Raw genomic sequence first — 17,115 nt, 5'->3', positions numbered from 1 at the left:
TCGCCCTGGTGCACCCTAGGCGTAGTCTTTCGTTTCGCGCCGGATCTAGGCATTGCGGCGCGGAACGAAACCACTTCTGGCACCAGTTGTTGAGGTGCAATTGACGACACGGACACGGTTCTTTAGTAGTGGCTGATACCAAGTTTTATTAAGGGCTACTGCCGGTAACTTATTAAAGGCTTACGCCCAACAGGTGACAACCCTAATTTCTCCCCAGGGGAAAGGGTACCGGGAGGCCCCTAGCTCCACCCAGGCTATACGTGATCTCCCCCCCCCCAGCACCAACCGAGGGATCACCCAACTCGGTCGGCCGGGTGAAGTAGCACACTCGCCTGGCGCTGATTCCCCCTAACCTGGATCCCAACTCCCCAACTCTCTCCGTTCCTGGCCCTTCGCGACAACCCCCTCTACATCACGGGTTCCCCCTTATATATCCCCCGTAACTTCTGACATCATCCCTTTTCACCCCCCTGAGTGACATGACGTCCTCCACTACTCCTCTACACTAGGAAAGAATTGGCAACGTCTATTTACCCTCAAACAAATCGGTGTGCTGTACTAGTAAAGAATTGGCCACGTCTATTTACTCTCAAACACATCGGTGTGCTGTACTAATAAAGAATTGGCCACGTTCTATTTACCCTCAAACGCACCGGTGTGCTGTACATTTATTTATTTATAAAAAATAATTTATGCAAACCGACACACCTGATGATGTCCGTTTGAGTTATGGTCGAAACGTCGTGAGAATTTTTTATTGTTTTATATATATTTTGTTAAACTGATTCATCTTCATCGCACTTGTGGTGGTCACGTGACTGATAGGCGTGACCAGGTTGTGATTCGCCGTGGACGTTGATTTATTGGAGACGTTGTCGGAGCCATTGGTGATGATGGCTTCTGCCTTTTGGCAGTACAGCATTCGCTGCAAAGTGGCGACAATCTCTTTGTCCCGAATCGAGTAGATGATGGGGTTCATGGCGGAGTTGAGCTCCGCTATGAGCAAGAAGTACTTATCAAAGGCCAGGACATTGCAGTCTGAGCAGAATGAATCCAGCAGCAGAATCACCAGGCCTGGCGTCCAGCACACGATGAAGGCTCCTGAGAGGCGACGGCACGAGACACACGAGTCAGGCATTTTGATAGCAACGTGTGGAACAAGATCAGCGTTGTTCCCTGAAACCCGTGGAAGGTCAAGGCACAACCCTGCAATGGCTTGCTCAATGACTGCTGCAAGGAGGGCCCCTCCACTAGAGGAGAACTGTGGAGAGGCCCTTTAGAGGCTTCTTTTCCCACCTGCTTTTCCACCGTTGGCCAGACGAGGAACCACACTTTACCTCGCTACACCCAGACCTGCCGATCGACAAACTGTGGCTAGACCCCTACGTACTGCCGGGTGGACAGAGGCGGTGGGGGGGGGAGATAAAAAAAAAACTTTGCCCCGTTGTTTCAACCGCTGTGCTAGAATAGTCGTCGTACGAATGATAATTCACAGGCCTTCGTCAATCCTCTGCGTACTTCAACCTAGCCGGTGCAGTTTGGTGAAACGACTGGGGAGGTGCCGCACCTGGTGCCGATAACGACTCGCCACCGTTAGCCGTGGTTCGAAATCGAACAGCAGTCGCTGGGTTCATAGCGCCAGTACGCTAACCACTGGGCCACTGTTTCCCCTAAAGCTGTTCGGCATGCGATATGAGCCATGAATGTTGCCCACAACCAAAATCACCCAGAGAACATTCACCAAATCCGATCAGAAGCTGAGCAGAGTGTTGAGCCAAGACGGTGCTTGGTTAGGCGACTGTCACGCACGTCAGATTGATGTAGCCTGCCCCGGAGGCTACATGGTGGCCAGTGCAACAATCTCCATTGTTGTGCTACACTTTCTATGCTCCCACGTCTATTTACCCCACCTTTACACAACCCACACTACAAAATGACTCCCTACACATGCACCGGATCGACACAAGGGGCTGTACACACGCACACACGCTCGAAGACGAATGTGAATCGTGTTGTCGAATATGAGCACCTGCTGCCCAGACCCACAACACTTACCCAACATGATGGTGACCGTTATGAGCAAGCTCATGGTGGCCTTTTTCCTCTGGGTGGACCTGGAGGTATTCTGCGGCACGGGTATCGTGTTCCTCCACACGTGCACGAAGATGTGACTGTAGAGTCCCACCATGATCAGGAATGTGGAGAGATTGGAGCCGGCCCAGAAGATGACGTAGCTGGTGCTGTACAGGGGCGCCATGGTGGAGCACGTGCTGATGTTGCAGATGCAGTTCCAGCCCATGCTGGGAATGGCACCGGTGATGATGGACACGAGCCAGATGATCGCAATGACGACCGCGACGCGCCGCTCGCTCATCCGCGAATGCATCTGCATCCGGAACACCGTGATGTGCCGCTCTATGGCTATGGCCAAGAGGCTGGCAACGGAGGCCGTGAGGCTCGTGTTGATCAGCCCCTGGCGTAGCATCCAGGTCGGCAGCGACAGCTTGTGAGTGTTGGGTCCCGTGTTGAACATCAGGTAGACGTACGCCGCTCCCGCAAAGAAATCCGCCACGGCCAGGTTGGCCATGAGGAAGTAGATGGGGTGGTGGCGTTTCTTGTTGATGTATACGGCGAGCATGACGAGGACGTTGGCCAGCATGATGAAGAGGCACATGGTGATGCCGAGCACCATGACCAGCACGCTGGTGACAGACCACTCGTCGTACAGTGGCCTTTTGATGTTGTTGTAGAAGAAGGTGATTGTCTCATTGTGGTGGCAGCTGCCGTCCATCTCGTTCTCGCGTTTTGTTTCCCACGCCGACACCCACCTGCAAAGCGAAGATTCATTAAAGTTAAGAGAAACGTTACACTCTTGTCCCGAACCAAATGTTTTTAAATGGACCGATTTATATTAAAAAAAGGCGAATTGAGTATTGTTTTTTGCCGTGTAGTCAAGTTACAAGGTAATTTATGAGGCGGCTATATTGTGCTGTGATAGACGACTGTTGCCTGAAACATCGCCTGTTAGATGTTTTGTCCGTTTTTAAGGTCCACGGTGTTATTGTGACCCACTACAGCCTATACAGTATACAGTGTTTACACTACAGTATACACTACAGAATAATAGTATATATACATACTGTGTACACTACAGTATACACTACAGCCTATATATATACACGTGTACCAAGGCCGTGTGAGTCTGTGGGTCTCTGTGTGAGTGTGTGGGTCTATGTGTGAGTCTGTGGGGCTCTGTGAGTCTTTGTGTGAACCTGTGGATCCTTGTGTGAGTCGGTGGGTCTCTGTGTGAGTCTGTGGGTCTCTGTGTGAATGTGTGGGTCTCTTTGTGTGTGGGTCTCTGTACGAGTCTGTAGGTCTCTGTGTGAGTGTGTGATGTTTTTGTGTGAGTCTCCGGGTCTCTGTGTGAGTCTCTGTGTGAGTCTGTGGGTCTCTGTGTGAGTCTGTGGGTCTCTGTGTGAGTCTGTGGGTTCGTGTAAGTCTCTGTGTGAGTGTGCGGGTCTCTGTGTGAGTCTTTGTGTGAGTCTGTGGATCCATGTGTGCGTCTGTGGGTCTCTGTGTGAGTCTGTGGGTCTCTGTGTGAATGTGTGGGACTCTGTGTGTGTGGGTCTCTGTACGAGTGTGTTGGTCTCTGTGTGAGTGTGTGGTGTTTTTGTGTGAGTCTCCGGGTCTCTGTGTGAGTCTCTGTGTGAGTCTGTGGGTCTCTGTGTGAGTCTGTGGGTACTCTGTGTGAGTCTGTGGATCTCTATGTGAGTCTGTGGGTCTCTGTGTGAGTTTGTGGGTTCGTGTGAGTCTCTGTGTGAGTGTGCAAGTCTCTGTGTGAGTCTGTGGGTCTCTGTGTGAGCCTGTGGGTCTCTGTGTGAGTCTTTGGGTCTCTGTGTGAGTCTGTGGGTTCGTGTAAGTCTCTATGTGAGTGTGCGGGTCTCTGTTTGAGTCTGTGGATCCATGTGTGAGTCTGTGGGTATCTGTGTGAGTCTGTGGGTATCTGTGTGAATGTGTGGGTCTCTCTGTGTGTGGGTCTCTGTACGAGTCTGTAGGTCTCTGTGTGAGTGCGTGGTGTTTTGTGTGAGTCTCCGGGTCTCTGTGTGAGTCTTTGGGTGTCTGTGTGAGTCTGTGGGTCTCTGTGTGAGTCTGTGGGTTTCTGTGTGAGTCTGTGGGTCTCTGTGTGAGGCTGTGGGTCTCTGTGTGAGTCTGTGGGTCTCTGTGTGAGTCTTTGGGTTATTGTGAGTCTGTGGGTCTCTGTGTGAGTCTGCGGGTCTCTGTGAGTCTGTGGGTCTCTGTGTGAGTCTGTAGATCCATGTATGAGTCTGTGGGTGTCTGTGTGAGTATGTGGGTCTATGTGTGAGTCTGTGGGTCTCTGTGTGAGTATCTGTGTGAGTCTGTGAATCCATGTTTGAGTCTGTGGGTGTCTGTGTGAGTCTGTGAATCCATGTTTGAGTCTGTGGGTGTCTGTGTGAGTCTGTGTGAGTGTGGGTCTCTGTGTGAGTCTGTGGGTCTTTGTGTGAGTCTGTGGGTCTCTGTGTGAGGCTGTGGGTCTCTGTGTGAGTCTGTGGGTCTCTGTGTGAGTCTGCGGGTTCTTGTGAGTCTGTGGGTCTCTGTGTGAGTCTGTGGGTTCGTGTGAGTCTCTGTGTGAGTGTGTGGGTCTCTGTGTGAGTCTGTGGGTCTCTGTGTGAGTCTGTGGGTTCGTGTGAGTCTCTATGTGAGTGTGTGGTTCTCTGTGTGCGTCTGTGGGTCTCTGTGTGAGTCTGTAGATTCATGTTTGAGGCTGTGGGTCTCTGTGGAAGTCTGTGGGTCTCTGTGTGAGTCGGTGGGTCTCTGTGTGAGTGTGTGGGTCTATTTGTGAGTCTGTGGGTCTCTGTGAGAGTCTCTGTGTGAGTCTGTGGATCCATGTGTGAGTCAGTGGGTGTCTGTGTGAGTCTGTGTGAGTCTGTGGGTCTCTGTGTGAGTCTCCGGGTCTCTGTGTGAGTCTGTGGGTCTCTGTGTGAGTCTGTGGGTTCGTGTGAGTCTCCGGGTCTCTGTGTGAGTCTGTGGGTCTCTGTGCGTCTCTGTGTGAGTCTGTGGGTCTATGTGTGAGTCTATGGGTCTCTGTGTGAGTGAGTCTGTGGGTCTTTGTGTGAGTCCATGGGTCTCTGTGTGAGTATGTGGGTCTCTGTGTGAGTCTCCGGGTCTCTGTGTGAGTCTGTGGGTCTCTGTGCGTCTCTGTGTGAGTCTGTGGGTCTATGTGTGAGTCTGTGGGTCTCTGTGTGAGTGAGTCTGTGGGTCTCTGTGTGAGTCCATGGGTCTCTGTGTGAGTGTGTGGGTCTCTGTGTGAGTCTCCGCGTCTCTGTGTGAGTCTCTGTGCGTCTCTGTGTGAGTCCGTGGGTCTTTGTGTGAGTGTGTGAGTGCATACTCTTTGGTTCTATTGGGTAAAGTCACGTAGGTGAAAATAAAATAACAAAAAATCACGACGTTTCGGCCACAACACAAGCGGCCTTCATCAGGTGAAGGGACGAGACTGTCTGGAGGACAGCGCTGGAGTGAGAGAAGCCACGCTTAGATCACGACCTTTAAGCTGTGTGAGAAGAAAAACACAAAGTGCCTTGACAAAGGAATTAGCATATAATTACCATTGAAATGGCTCATTGAAATAGCTAAGTTAAAGTATACACATCGGCAGAGGTACCCCTTGACAAAGGAATTAGCATAGAATTTAGCATTGAAATAACTGAGTGATTAGCTTGTAACTGGTCACAGAAATAGCTATGTTAAAGTCAGAGCATATACATTCACCGAGGCACCTAGTACTCATCAAACAGGAGAATTTAGCGAAACACAACCACGCTCAGACAGCGGACCTTTAAACTGTGTGCGAGCAAACAAGGTGTTCTGACGAAGAAATTAGCATAAAAATTAGCATTTGATTGGCGGATTTTAGGAAAGAGGTGGTGTACGTGCCGGTGGACTTGCCGTTTGGCGCGGGGGGGGGGGAGTTTACCTATTGATGGTATACAAGCACGCACACACACACGTGGGTCGGTAGTGGGGGTGGGTAGGTGGGTGGGTGGTGGGGGTGGGTGGGGGGGCCACTCCGCCTACCGCGTACTTCATAGACGCCACGCACTCACACACGCTGACCAACCCACCCACCCCCACCCACCACCACGACCACCTAACCACAACCAACCCACCTACCCACCACCTACCCATCTACCCACCCCCACCACCCACCCACCTACCCACCCCCACCACCTACCCACCCACCCTCACCACCGACCCACTACACAGCACCCACCCACCTACCCACCCCCACCACCGACGCACCCTCACCACCTACCCACCCACTCCCACCACCCACCCACTACACAGCACCCACCCACCTACCCACCCCCACCACCAACGCACCCCCACCACCTACCCACCCACCCCCACAACCGACCCACCTACCCACCCCCACCACCCACCCACCTACCCACCCCACTACCGACCCACCTACCCACCCCCCACCACCTAACCACCCACCTAACCCACCCACACCACCTACCCACCCCCACCACCGACCCACCACCGACCCACCCCCACCACCGACCCACCTACCCACCCACCTACCCACCTACCTACCCACCCACCTACCCACCTACCACCCCCACCACCCACCCACCTACCCACCCATCTACCCACCCCCACCACCTACCCACCCCACCACCTACTCACCCCCACCACCCACCCACCTACCCACCTACCCACCCCCACCACACACCCACCACCTACCCACCCCACCACCCACCCACCTACCCACCCCCACCACCTACCCACCCACCTACCCACCCCCACCACCCACCCACCTACCCACCCCCACCACCTACCCACCCCCACCACCTACCCACCCCCACCAGGCTGACCCCCCCATAGTCTTCGCTGTTACAAACTGCTTCACCACGCTGTCGCTAAACAACGCGCACTGCTACTTAAGAGGCTGTACAAAGCTACAACACCGTGCTGCTTTGTACACCACGCAGCCCCGAAACACCGCGCACTCAGAGAGGCTGACCACCCGAGTCCTCGCGATGCAGAGTCTCACGATCTGTATGTAGACTGCAGGAGGAGGAATCCGAGGAGCTATGAAGCTCTTTTCCACACACGTCCAGTAGGGGGGTCACAGGGGTCAGTAAGCGACTACAAACTTCAGCAAACTGATAACCGTGCTCTTACCAAAAGGCTCCACAAACGCCGCGCACTCGCTAATCGCACTCGCCCGATTAATTATTTTTTATTGCCCAGAGCATCATCCTCTGCATAGACGAAGCACACCTCTCACCCCTCCCCCAAACGCTCCCGAAGCAACACGAAAATTCCCACTTGCCGCCATCAGCTCTGGAATTCCCTCCCGTCCCCTCTTCTCCTCATCCCCACAAGTTCTTGATGACAACGACCTCGGCTCAATTCAAGACACATCGAACCCTAACTACATTCTAACTACATTTTGACATTTGCCGTTAGTTGCTGACCGCTCGTTTGACTTTTGTGCCTATGCTCAGCAACTGTTTAACAACAAAGTACCCGAAACTAACTCCTACGTATACACACACGTGTACACACACGCGTGTACACACACGTATACACACACACAGGTGTACACACACACGTGTGTACACACACACACGTGTACACACACGCACGCATGTACACACACACACACGTGTACACACACGTGTGTACACACACGTGTACACACACAGGTGTACACACACGTGTAAACATACACGCGTGTACACACACACGCGTGTACACACACACGTGTACACGCACACACGTAGACACACACACGTAGACACACACACATAGACACACAACAACCGCCATTCGCCACTAAGTGGCGGTGACGTCACCACGACGCTTGTGCCAGGCCATGTGCACCTTGAGGCTGCAGTCACGGGAAGTGGGAAGGACGTCTTGGACGAGTGTGATCCTTCTACAGATGTCTCTGCATTTTTCGAAGCGATTTTTTTCTTCGGATATCTCGGGATTTTGTTTGACTCTCCAGATTTCTCAGGAGTTTCGCAGACTGTATCCAAGACATTTCAGATATAGTCTCTAGATTTAGCAATATTTTTTTTTACAAAGCTCTCCGATTTTCTGCAGATTTCTCTTTGCCGTACTATCTCCAGATTTCTCGATTAACAAACAAAAAAATATTCTCAAGAATTGCCAGTTACTTTTGCATCCAGATTTCACAGATTTTCGAAAGTTAATCCACAGCTGAAAAAAAACATGTAGCAGGAACGCTTAGTAAACGTCACAACGTTTATGCTCTCGTGGGGGCTGACGCCCCGCTCCCCGTGAGAGGGCGGGATGCCCCCCCCCCCCCCAGCTGCTAAGCCCTTGTGTCAACACGGCGACCGCCCTCGAGTGGTTATTTATTAACTCGCTGGCAGCTGCAGAAACTCCGCAGCTGTACGGATACTCATTAGTTTGCGCTCTCGGGATAACCACCTAGTTTCAGTTTCATTTATTTGGTGTATAGCCCTGTGAGCCATTCGGCTCTTGAATCGGGTGCAACCGCAACAAACAAAAACGCGAACAAGAAAACATCTTAAAGTGACTTTGTGACTTTGTGGAAACAGAAAATCCAGGAAAAAATCCTGAAAAAGCACCGTACACCAACGCTGTGTGCAAAAATCCCATCAGTCTAACTCCGTACTACAACAAACATGGCCAAACCAAACCCACTAATTTATATCACCCACACACGGCAGTGTGCCAATCGCTGTTCCACCACTCTTCACACACACACGCACAACGCGTCGACCATCAATCTTGTACCAAGGTTTTATTCCCGGCGTGAATAGTGAACCCCTGTTTATGCCCCCCCCCCCCAGCGAACACTCCACGGATCTCGCCTAGCCTCTTATTTCCCACCCTTCGCGATGTGCGACTATTCTCAGGCTAGGGCTAACGGCTAACAGGGCTGAATTGAAGCAATTGGCAGGACCCCGGGGGTCTCATCACTGCCCCGGGGTGGGAAAAACCGCGTAGCGACACGAGTCTTGCCTTACCGACAGCAAAACTAGTGGTCAATCAATTGGCCTCGTTGAGAGCTACTCGGGGAACTAAGTTTCGTAAAAAGTTGAAAAATTACATAAACACGTTAAATTCACTGCGGGCGCAGGCTCGCCTTGGCATAGAAGCTGAGGATCGATGGCTGACCGGAGGGCGGACTGAAAAATAATAAATATTGACCTGATTTTTTCGGGACCCCGGGGTCACGCCAAATGAAATTGACCAACTGAACGATCACTCACCTCGCACGGTGGAAGTTGGGGAGGACGCTGGGCAGCGAAGACTCTGCCTGGGCAATGGTTCGCAGCTGCACCCAACGGGCGTCAGGCGGACGCTGAGGGCGGCTGGGATTCAGGGCGGCTCCAGGTGAACTCTGAATTGGATTTGCTCTCTCCCTCCCCTCTTATCTTCTCAAAGCCTGTTAATCCCCGGGTGACATGATGTCATCTTGCACGTCCAATCGAGTTCTTTTTACGTGTCCCACCCATCACTACCTCTTCCTACCAACCCCCCAGTTGCTAAACCTCGATCCTCCACTCTGCTCACAGACATACACACATTCTTTGTGCTTTCAAGAAACAATACCAAGATCCCCCGTGTAGCCTGCAACAGACTGCCGGGGCAAGTGCTGTTAGAGAGCACCTATGAAGGTCGGTACGGCACACGAGCCGGTTGGGTGGCCAACACCACGCCCGGCCGCCTTTGTCTCCCCAGTGGTGATGTTTACGACACACCGCACAAGGTACTCATTTGAGGCTGAGTCTATCTAAGGGAGGACCCAGGATCGGTGCAGATAATTCGTCACTGATGTTGGCGGAATCGAACTCCGGTTGCCTGGGATCGTGGCTAAGTGCGCTAACCACTGCGCCATCACTCCCCCACATGTAAATAGACAGAGGTCCCCCGTGTAACATGTAACAGACTGTAGGGGCAAATGCTGTTAGCGAGTAGCAGCAGCAATGTCTATGAAGGAGACAAAGATCCCCCGTGTAGCCTGTAACAGACTGTGGGGGCAAGTGCTGTTAGCGAGAAGCACCTATGAAGGTCGGAACGGCACACGAGGGGGGGGGGGTACGTGGACAGCCTTTGTTTCACACGCACACACACACCACCACTCTGTAACGTTTGCCGGTTTGAACATTTGGCTCCGCTTTTAATGCTCCTATTATTCTTCACAGAGTCTTTGAAGAAGAGCACACGCGTGTGTGGGTGTCTGTGCGTGTGGGTGTCTGTGTGTGCCCTGTGTGTGTGTGTGCGTGTGTGTCTGTGTGTGGGGAGCGATAGTGTAGCGGTTAGCGCGCTGCGCTATGAACCTGGCGACCCGGGTTCGATTCCCGCTCACGGCCAACACCAGTGACGATTATCTGAACCGGTCCCGGGCCTCCCCTAGGTCGACTCAGCCTCAAATGAGTACCTGGTGTGGGAGACAAAGACGGTCGTGCGTGGTGCTGGCCACCCACCCCCTCGTGTACCGTTCCGGCCTTCATAGGTGCTCGCTAACAGCACTTGCCCCTACAGTCTGTTACAGGCTATATGGGGGATCTTTGTCTTTGTCTGTGTGTGTGTGTGGGGGGCCTTAGAAGAGCCACACCCTGTTGTTTGGCAGTCTGCTGCCCTGAGTAGAGAACTGTCCACCCCTCATGGTGGCAGGAGCCAGAACCGGTCCACCGGACCTCCTGAATGCAACAGAGATCCAGGCGGTACCGGTTCAGCTCCCGACAGAGGAGTGGCAGCTCTTCTCCGCAGTGAGTGTTCGAACATTCCACGTGGCCATCCATAGTGGCTTTTCCTTGTTTCTGGAGGAGCCCCGAGGATAGAGATTCAATCTCCTGGCTCTGCCAATTGGGGTTTGGCCAGGAGATGTCATAGACGCCTGTCCCCCCAGGGCCTCCGGCACAAGCTTATTAGTAACATATTTCAGTTTAACTCGTGGTTTAGTGGTAATTAATTGAAGGTGGAGGGGTTACCAGCCCCTCGCACCCGTCCAGAGCCCCCATTTAGCCACTGTGCTGGACACAGACGCCATGAGGGGAGGAGCCAATCGGAATTGGCCCTCCCCCCCCACAGCACTGTCCACGACAGAGTTGCCCGTCCGGCACCGCGAGGAGATAGGGGGCGTGGGAGCGTGGCGGTGAGGTGTGGGAAGCCGTAAGCCCAAGGCTACTTTGGGCTCACCTTCCCATCAACCTTAGGTGAGGAGTGGTGGTCGTGGTTAATTATGCCCCCACCGAAGACGAACATCCGTGGAGGGATGCAGGCAAAGCCGATGAGTCAGATGCCTTCTATGACCTCCTGTCACAGGTGCTGGCTAAAGCGGCACCTCGGGATAGAGTCATTATGTTGGGTGACTTCAATGCCCGAGTTGGCCATGATGCTGGCACCTGGGCTGGAGTGATTGGAGGGCATGGGCCAGATAAGCTCAATAATAATGGTAGGAGGCTGCTAGATTTTTGTGCAGCCCATGGGCTTGTAATTACCAACACGCTGTTCCGGCATCGGCGCATCCACACAACGTCATGGATGCATGCCGGGTCCAAGCAAGAACATCTGCTGGACTACATAGTGACGGACCAGCGGATGCGAGCCCATGTCCTTGACACCAGGACCGACCGTGGAGCTGATCTGCCCTCTGACCATCGATTAGTCATCTGTCAGATGCGCCTACCATTCTTCCACTCTGGTGGTGGGTGTACACCCAGGACCCCATTCCAACCTAAAGTGGTCTGGTCTCAGTTATCTGATGAAAGTTGCAAGCGAGAATTTCATCATCGCGTGTGGCTGGGATTGGCATTGTCCCCGAGTCTTCCTGATGTCGAGGGTAAATGGGCGACGTTTAGGACTGTGACTCATGCAGCTGCAATGGCTGCTTTGGGTACGCGTTCCAGACCTCCCAAGAGACCCTGGCTGACAGAGGAGGTGTTCAGGATGGTTGAGAAACAGCGACAAGCCCACTGTTATTGGCAACAGAATTCCACGTCCCTCGGAGGTTCGGAGAGCCGTGAGGCGCTGCAAGGATGGGTGGTGGTCGCGGGTTGCTGAGGAGATGAAGTCTGCCTCAGTGGCCCGCGATCACAAATCTCTATTTAACTCCATCAAAAAAGTAACCTGCAGGGCCACACCTATTACCATCATTAGGGGAAAAAACGGTGATCCAATCTCCGACCCCCAGGAACAGGTTTGTAGATTTTCTGAGCATTTCTGTGAGGTCCTGGGGGAGGGAAAATGTGGGGGCTACCGTCCCCCGCCATCACTGAATTGTCGGGGCCGTTGCCCACCGACTCCCCCGTTCCACTCATACCGCTACCCCCCGGCTGCTCTGTCAGGTCCAGACTACCGACCCCTAATGCCTCGCCCCCCTGTACCTCTGCCTGGGATGTCGACCGCGTTTGCGTAGCTTAATTAGCGGCTCGTACACTTTACGCTCGCGATGCGCTACCCTGTTGAACGGCGGCGTGTCGCGGTGAGCGCGCTCGCAAAGTAGAACCCTGTCCTGCACGGGAATAAACAAGCGCGGCGCGCCCCCATGGGATTCCCTCCCACCCACGCTCCACGCACTTAAGCAAAAACAAACACGCCTCGATTACTTTGCTCCGATTTAACGGGCTGTTTACACAGCTGCGTATTCGCGCACGCCAGGAGCTTAATTCGCTATTAGACAATCGCTCGAGTGCGCGCCCGCCACCCCGCCACCCCGTTACACAGGCGCGCGAGCGTAAAGCGCTACTGTAGGCTATTGCGCAGGTACGCGAGCGCTGGGCACCACCGAAGATATTCGTGTAGGTACGCGCGCGCTGAACGATACTGTAAACGATCGTACAGGTACCGGCACTAAGCACGTTCTACTCCCTTATTCGCTGCAAACAGCCGCGTATGCGCGCGAACACAAAACACTCTGTACACATCTTCTTTGGTTCTTTCGGTAAAGTCACGTAGAATGAGAATAAAATAATAAATTGATCAAATAAAATAACACAATAATATTCTCACGACGTTTCGGCCACAACACAAGCGGCCTTCATCAGGTGAAGGGGGCGAGACTGTCTGGCAGGACAGCGCTGGAGGCTCCAGCGCTGTCCTGGAGGCTCCAGCGCTGTCCTGCCAGACAGTCTCGCCCCCTTCACCTGATGAAGGCCGCTTGTGTTGTGGCCGAAACGTCGTGAGAATATTATTGTGTTATTTTATTTGATCAATTTATTATTTTATTCTCATTCTACGTGACTTTACCGAAAGAACCAAAGAAGATGAATCATTGCAGTCACGAAAGCTTTAAATCGAAACTCTGTACACACTCGTACCGGTATGCGAACACCAAACACTCCGTCTCCCTCCTCGCACTCACAGTGACCACGACACAGCTTTATCCTATTAGTGGTTTTATTCCCCACGAGTATCAAACTAGACTGTGTGTGTCAGTACGGACCAGCAGGACACGTCTAACCTATCTCGCTACTGCCTGATACTTAATGGACCTGTCTGCCCTCTATTTTCTCTCCGAATTTCGTTCCTTTGTCTTACCTCTCTCCCTCGTACTTACGGTCCGACCTCGCAGCGATGGAGGTCGCGGATTGATGATGCTGTAAACAGAATCTGGCTGTTCTCTGTCTCACGGACGTGTGAGTAACAGTCAGGTGACAGCTCCTCGATCCCTCCCTCCTGTTGATCTCCAGTCAAATAAAATAAATGGCCCCGTGCTTGCCCAAAGCGTCCCTTTTTATGCTCCTTTCAAAGCCCTCGCACCACCCGTCCGCGGTGCATCACGGGTCAGGCCGTTAATCCGCGGTGCATCACGGGTCAGGCCGTTAATCCGCAGTGCATCATTGGTAGGGTCGTTAATCCGTGGTGCATCATGGGTAGAGACGCTAGCCCGCGGTGCACCATGGGTAGAGACGCTAACCCACACTGCCCTGGTCCCCACCTGTCTGCTGGTCCGTGTGTGTCCTGGGCATCTCCTCAATGCGGTTCTCAGCGAGTTCTCCGTGGTCATTAAATTCTAAGTTAAGCCACGGTGCCGCAGTGCCAGTTGGCCTGGGGGGGGGGGGGTGGCGGGGGAAGTGCTGTGATGGGAGCCGGGTGGCTTCTCGGTCGCAGCAGCACAGCGACGGCCCCGGTTTCGACGGAGCGGCTTCGCTGTTGTGGCACCACACACTCTCATCCCCACAGTCCACAGTTGTAATGCGAGCTTGTGATCTTTGCAGGTCTTTCTCCGGCTCAGACCACCTTGCCTTGCACATGAAGAGTGTTGTACGTGTAGAGGCGTTACGGGAGGGTGACACGCGGTTGTGTAACGGTGGCCACAAACACGTGTAGAGGTGTTACGGGAGGGTGACACGCGGTTGTGTGACGGTGGCCACAAACACGTCCACTACGGCCACCAGCCTGGGGGACTGTGGGGACGCTGTGATCACTCCCAGCCCCACCCCTCAGTGAGCGACAGTATAAAAGGTGGGACCCGGGGAACTGAGGTTTAGTTCGACTCAAGCAAGATGAAGAGCCAGTAAAGAACGAAGATCGACTAGCCAGACCCTGGAACTCCTTTGGCCCGCTGCCCTTCTGAGGGCCGGGCAAGGCAAGCCAGGGTGTGACCCCAGAGCCAAGAGGGCCGATGTCCTTCTGAGGGCCGGACTCGTGTGGCTGGTGGTCGGGACCTGCACCGAAGCTGGGCCAGGTCAGACAGCCTCCCGGGAGAGGACCAGGATAGAGGGAACCAGGGAGCTAGCGTGGGCTAAGGCTCGGGTAAATAAAAAAATGACAATGATGTAACTGCAGATACAGATAAAAGAGGCTGTGAAAAAAGAACCACATTTGTACATTACAAGTTACGTCCCTAAAGTCGTGTTCTAGGATGGACCACCGGAGTGGGCTTGAGAAAGACACTCACACCGCTTTCAGGGATGGTCAAGGCTGCTGATGGAATGGTAGCCAAAGCAGAAATGACTCCCTCAAGGATTATCACCATGGACGTGGAGTAATGTGAAACGATAACGCGCAGGCATGAGATGGATGGTATTAGCACCATCGAAAGACCATGTGGAATTGTATTAGCGTGGGAATGCTTTCATTCAGCAGTGGATATTTCTGAGCTGATGGTCTCATACTTGTTAATATTGCTCTGATATGAAGTGCATGAATATGCACATATAAAACAGTCTGCCTCAGCAGCAGGCCATGCTTCCCCACCTGATGATGGACGCTTGTGTTGCGCCCGAAACGTCGTGATTTATTTGATTTTACACCTACTACGTGACTTTACCGAAATAACCAAAGAGTATGGCTCCCATAGACTTCAATGTTAAAGTCTCCCATAGACTTCAATGCTAAATTCTCCCATAGACTTCAATGTTAAAGTCTCCCATTGACTTCAATGTTAAAGTCTCCCATTGACTTCAATGTTAAAGTCTCCCATAGACTTCAATGTTAAAGTCTCCCATAGACTTCAATGTTAAAGTCTCCCATAGGCTTCAATGTTAAAGTCTCCCATAGACTTCAATGTTAAAGGCTCCCATAGACTTCAATGTTAAAGTCTCCCATAGACTTCAATGTTAAAGTCTCCCATAGACTTCAATGCTAAAGTCTCCCATAGACTTCAATGTTAAAGTCTCCCATAGACTTCAATGTTAAAGTCTCCCATAGACTTCAATGTTAAAGTCTCCCATAGACTTCAATGTTAAAGTCTCCCATAGACTTCAATGTTAAAGTCTCCCATAGACTTAAATGTTAAAGTCTCCCATAGACTTCAATGCTAAAGTCTCCCATAGACTTCAATGTTAAAGTCTCCCATAGACTTCAATGTTAAAGTCTCCCATAGACTTCAATGTTAAAGTCTCCCATAGACTTCAATGATAAAGTCTCCCATAGACTTCAATGTTAAAGTCTCCCATAGACTTCAATGTTAAAGTCTCCCATAGACTTCAATGTTAAAGTCTCCCATAGACTTCGATGCTAAAGTCTCCCATAGACTTCAATGTTAAAGTCTCCCATAGACTTCAATGTTAAAGTCTCCCATAGACTTCAATGTTAAAGTCTCCCATAGACTTCAATGTTAAAGTCTCCCATAGACTTCAATGCTAAAGTCTCCCATAGACTTCAATGTTAAAGTCTCCCATAGACTTCAATGTTAAAGTCTCCCATAGACTTCAAAGAATATGGACACAGTAACCAACCTTATTTATTCACTCTAAGCCCTGCGCAGTTTTAATGAAGGTTATACCTGATTGTAAATCAAATGCGACATCATTTAATTTCAAAGGCACAAACCAATAATGCTAATAAAACACAATGCGGGAATATAGATGAGTTCAAAATGAAAATGTGTTTTTTCTTTGCAAGCTAACTGTATGAAAAATTATATCTGTTGAAGAAATAAATTACTTACTCAAAGGATTAAATCACCTTCCATTACTCAATGTGCATCTCAGATTACTGTTTCTGTGACTAAAGACAATGCAAGTATAATCATTGCTGAGATTTGTTGCCAAGATTTGTTCCACTTGCTTGTGTACAGTATATATATATTACTTTCACGTTACTGTTTAAATAGAAGGAAGACGTCGTAATGACCCAACGCCACCTATTTCACGGCGTGACTCCACAGGTGAGCCAGGTGATAGGTTTAAGGCTTCTCGACGATTGCCTTGACCTTTGCTAAGATTAGCCAAATAAGTGGATTCTTTACTCATCCATCCCTCGAAGTTGGCTGTATCACTTGGGGTAGCTAATACCCACATTAGAATGAGCCAGCACCGTTTTTAATGACAGACAGTAAAATGGAATGATGGATTGATCCATTGATATCAATATCGATTTCGCATTTAATTAAGCATGCATTGAATCGAATATGAAAACAATCGATTATTTTTATCTGAATGTTTATGCAATGGGCCCAAATTCACTACAATGTTATAAAAAACGGATAGATGATTTTATTTAAATTGCGGCAATTCATCTAATCACGAGGTGCAACTAGTGACATCATTGTTACACCTACATCAGAGAGCCACCTTGCATTTTTTGTTTCACTTAATTTGGATTCGACCAACTCTGAGAGTGAGATATAAGTAGCAC

General features: G+C 51.4%; 1 protein-coding gene across 1 annotated transcript; it reads right to left on the bottom strand.

Moving 5' to 3' along the window:
* On the bottom strand, positions 1-9,415 carry LOC142918173 (lysophosphatidic acid receptor 1-A-like). Its single transcript, XM_076062292.1, has 3 exons — positions 9,297-9,415; positions 2,056-2,828; positions 1-1,101 (listed from the first exon to the last, which is right to left on the bottom strand). The coding sequence occupies exons 2-3, from the start codon at positions 2,789-2,791 to the stop codon at positions 755-757; spliced, it is 1,083 nt and encodes a 360-aa protein (XP_075918407.1). The 5' UTR covers positions 2,792-2,828; positions 9,297-9,415; the 3' UTR covers positions 1-754.
* Positions 9,416-17,115: the final 7,700 nt, after the last annotated feature.

The sequence above is a fragment of the Petromyzon marinus genome, unplaced genomic scaffold (genome assembly GCF_048934315.1).
Source record: "Petromyzon marinus isolate PM22_M1 ecotype Great Lakes invasive population unplaced genomic scaffold, UKy_Petmar_22M1.pri1.0 PM_G_Scaffold_56, whole genome shotgun sequence".
Taxonomy (NCBI): Eukaryota; Metazoa; Chordata; class Hyperoartia; order Petromyzontiformes; family Petromyzontidae; genus Petromyzon; species Petromyzon marinus.
The sequence above is the reverse complement of the archived record's forward strand: the minus strand, read 5'-3'. Positions and strand labels throughout refer to the sequence as shown.

What these genes read in the sequence shown, in the direction of transcription:
- LOC142918173 (XM_076062292.1), bottom strand. Translation starts at nt 2,791, where the DNA reads ATGGACGGCAGCTGCCACCACAATGAGACAATCACCTTCTTCTACAAC. An exon ending in AACGGTCACCATCATGTTGG is followed by an intron (nt 1,102 to 2,055) that starts GTAAGTGTTGTG and finishes GTCGCCTCTCAG; the next exon opens with GAGCCTTCATCGTGTGCTGG.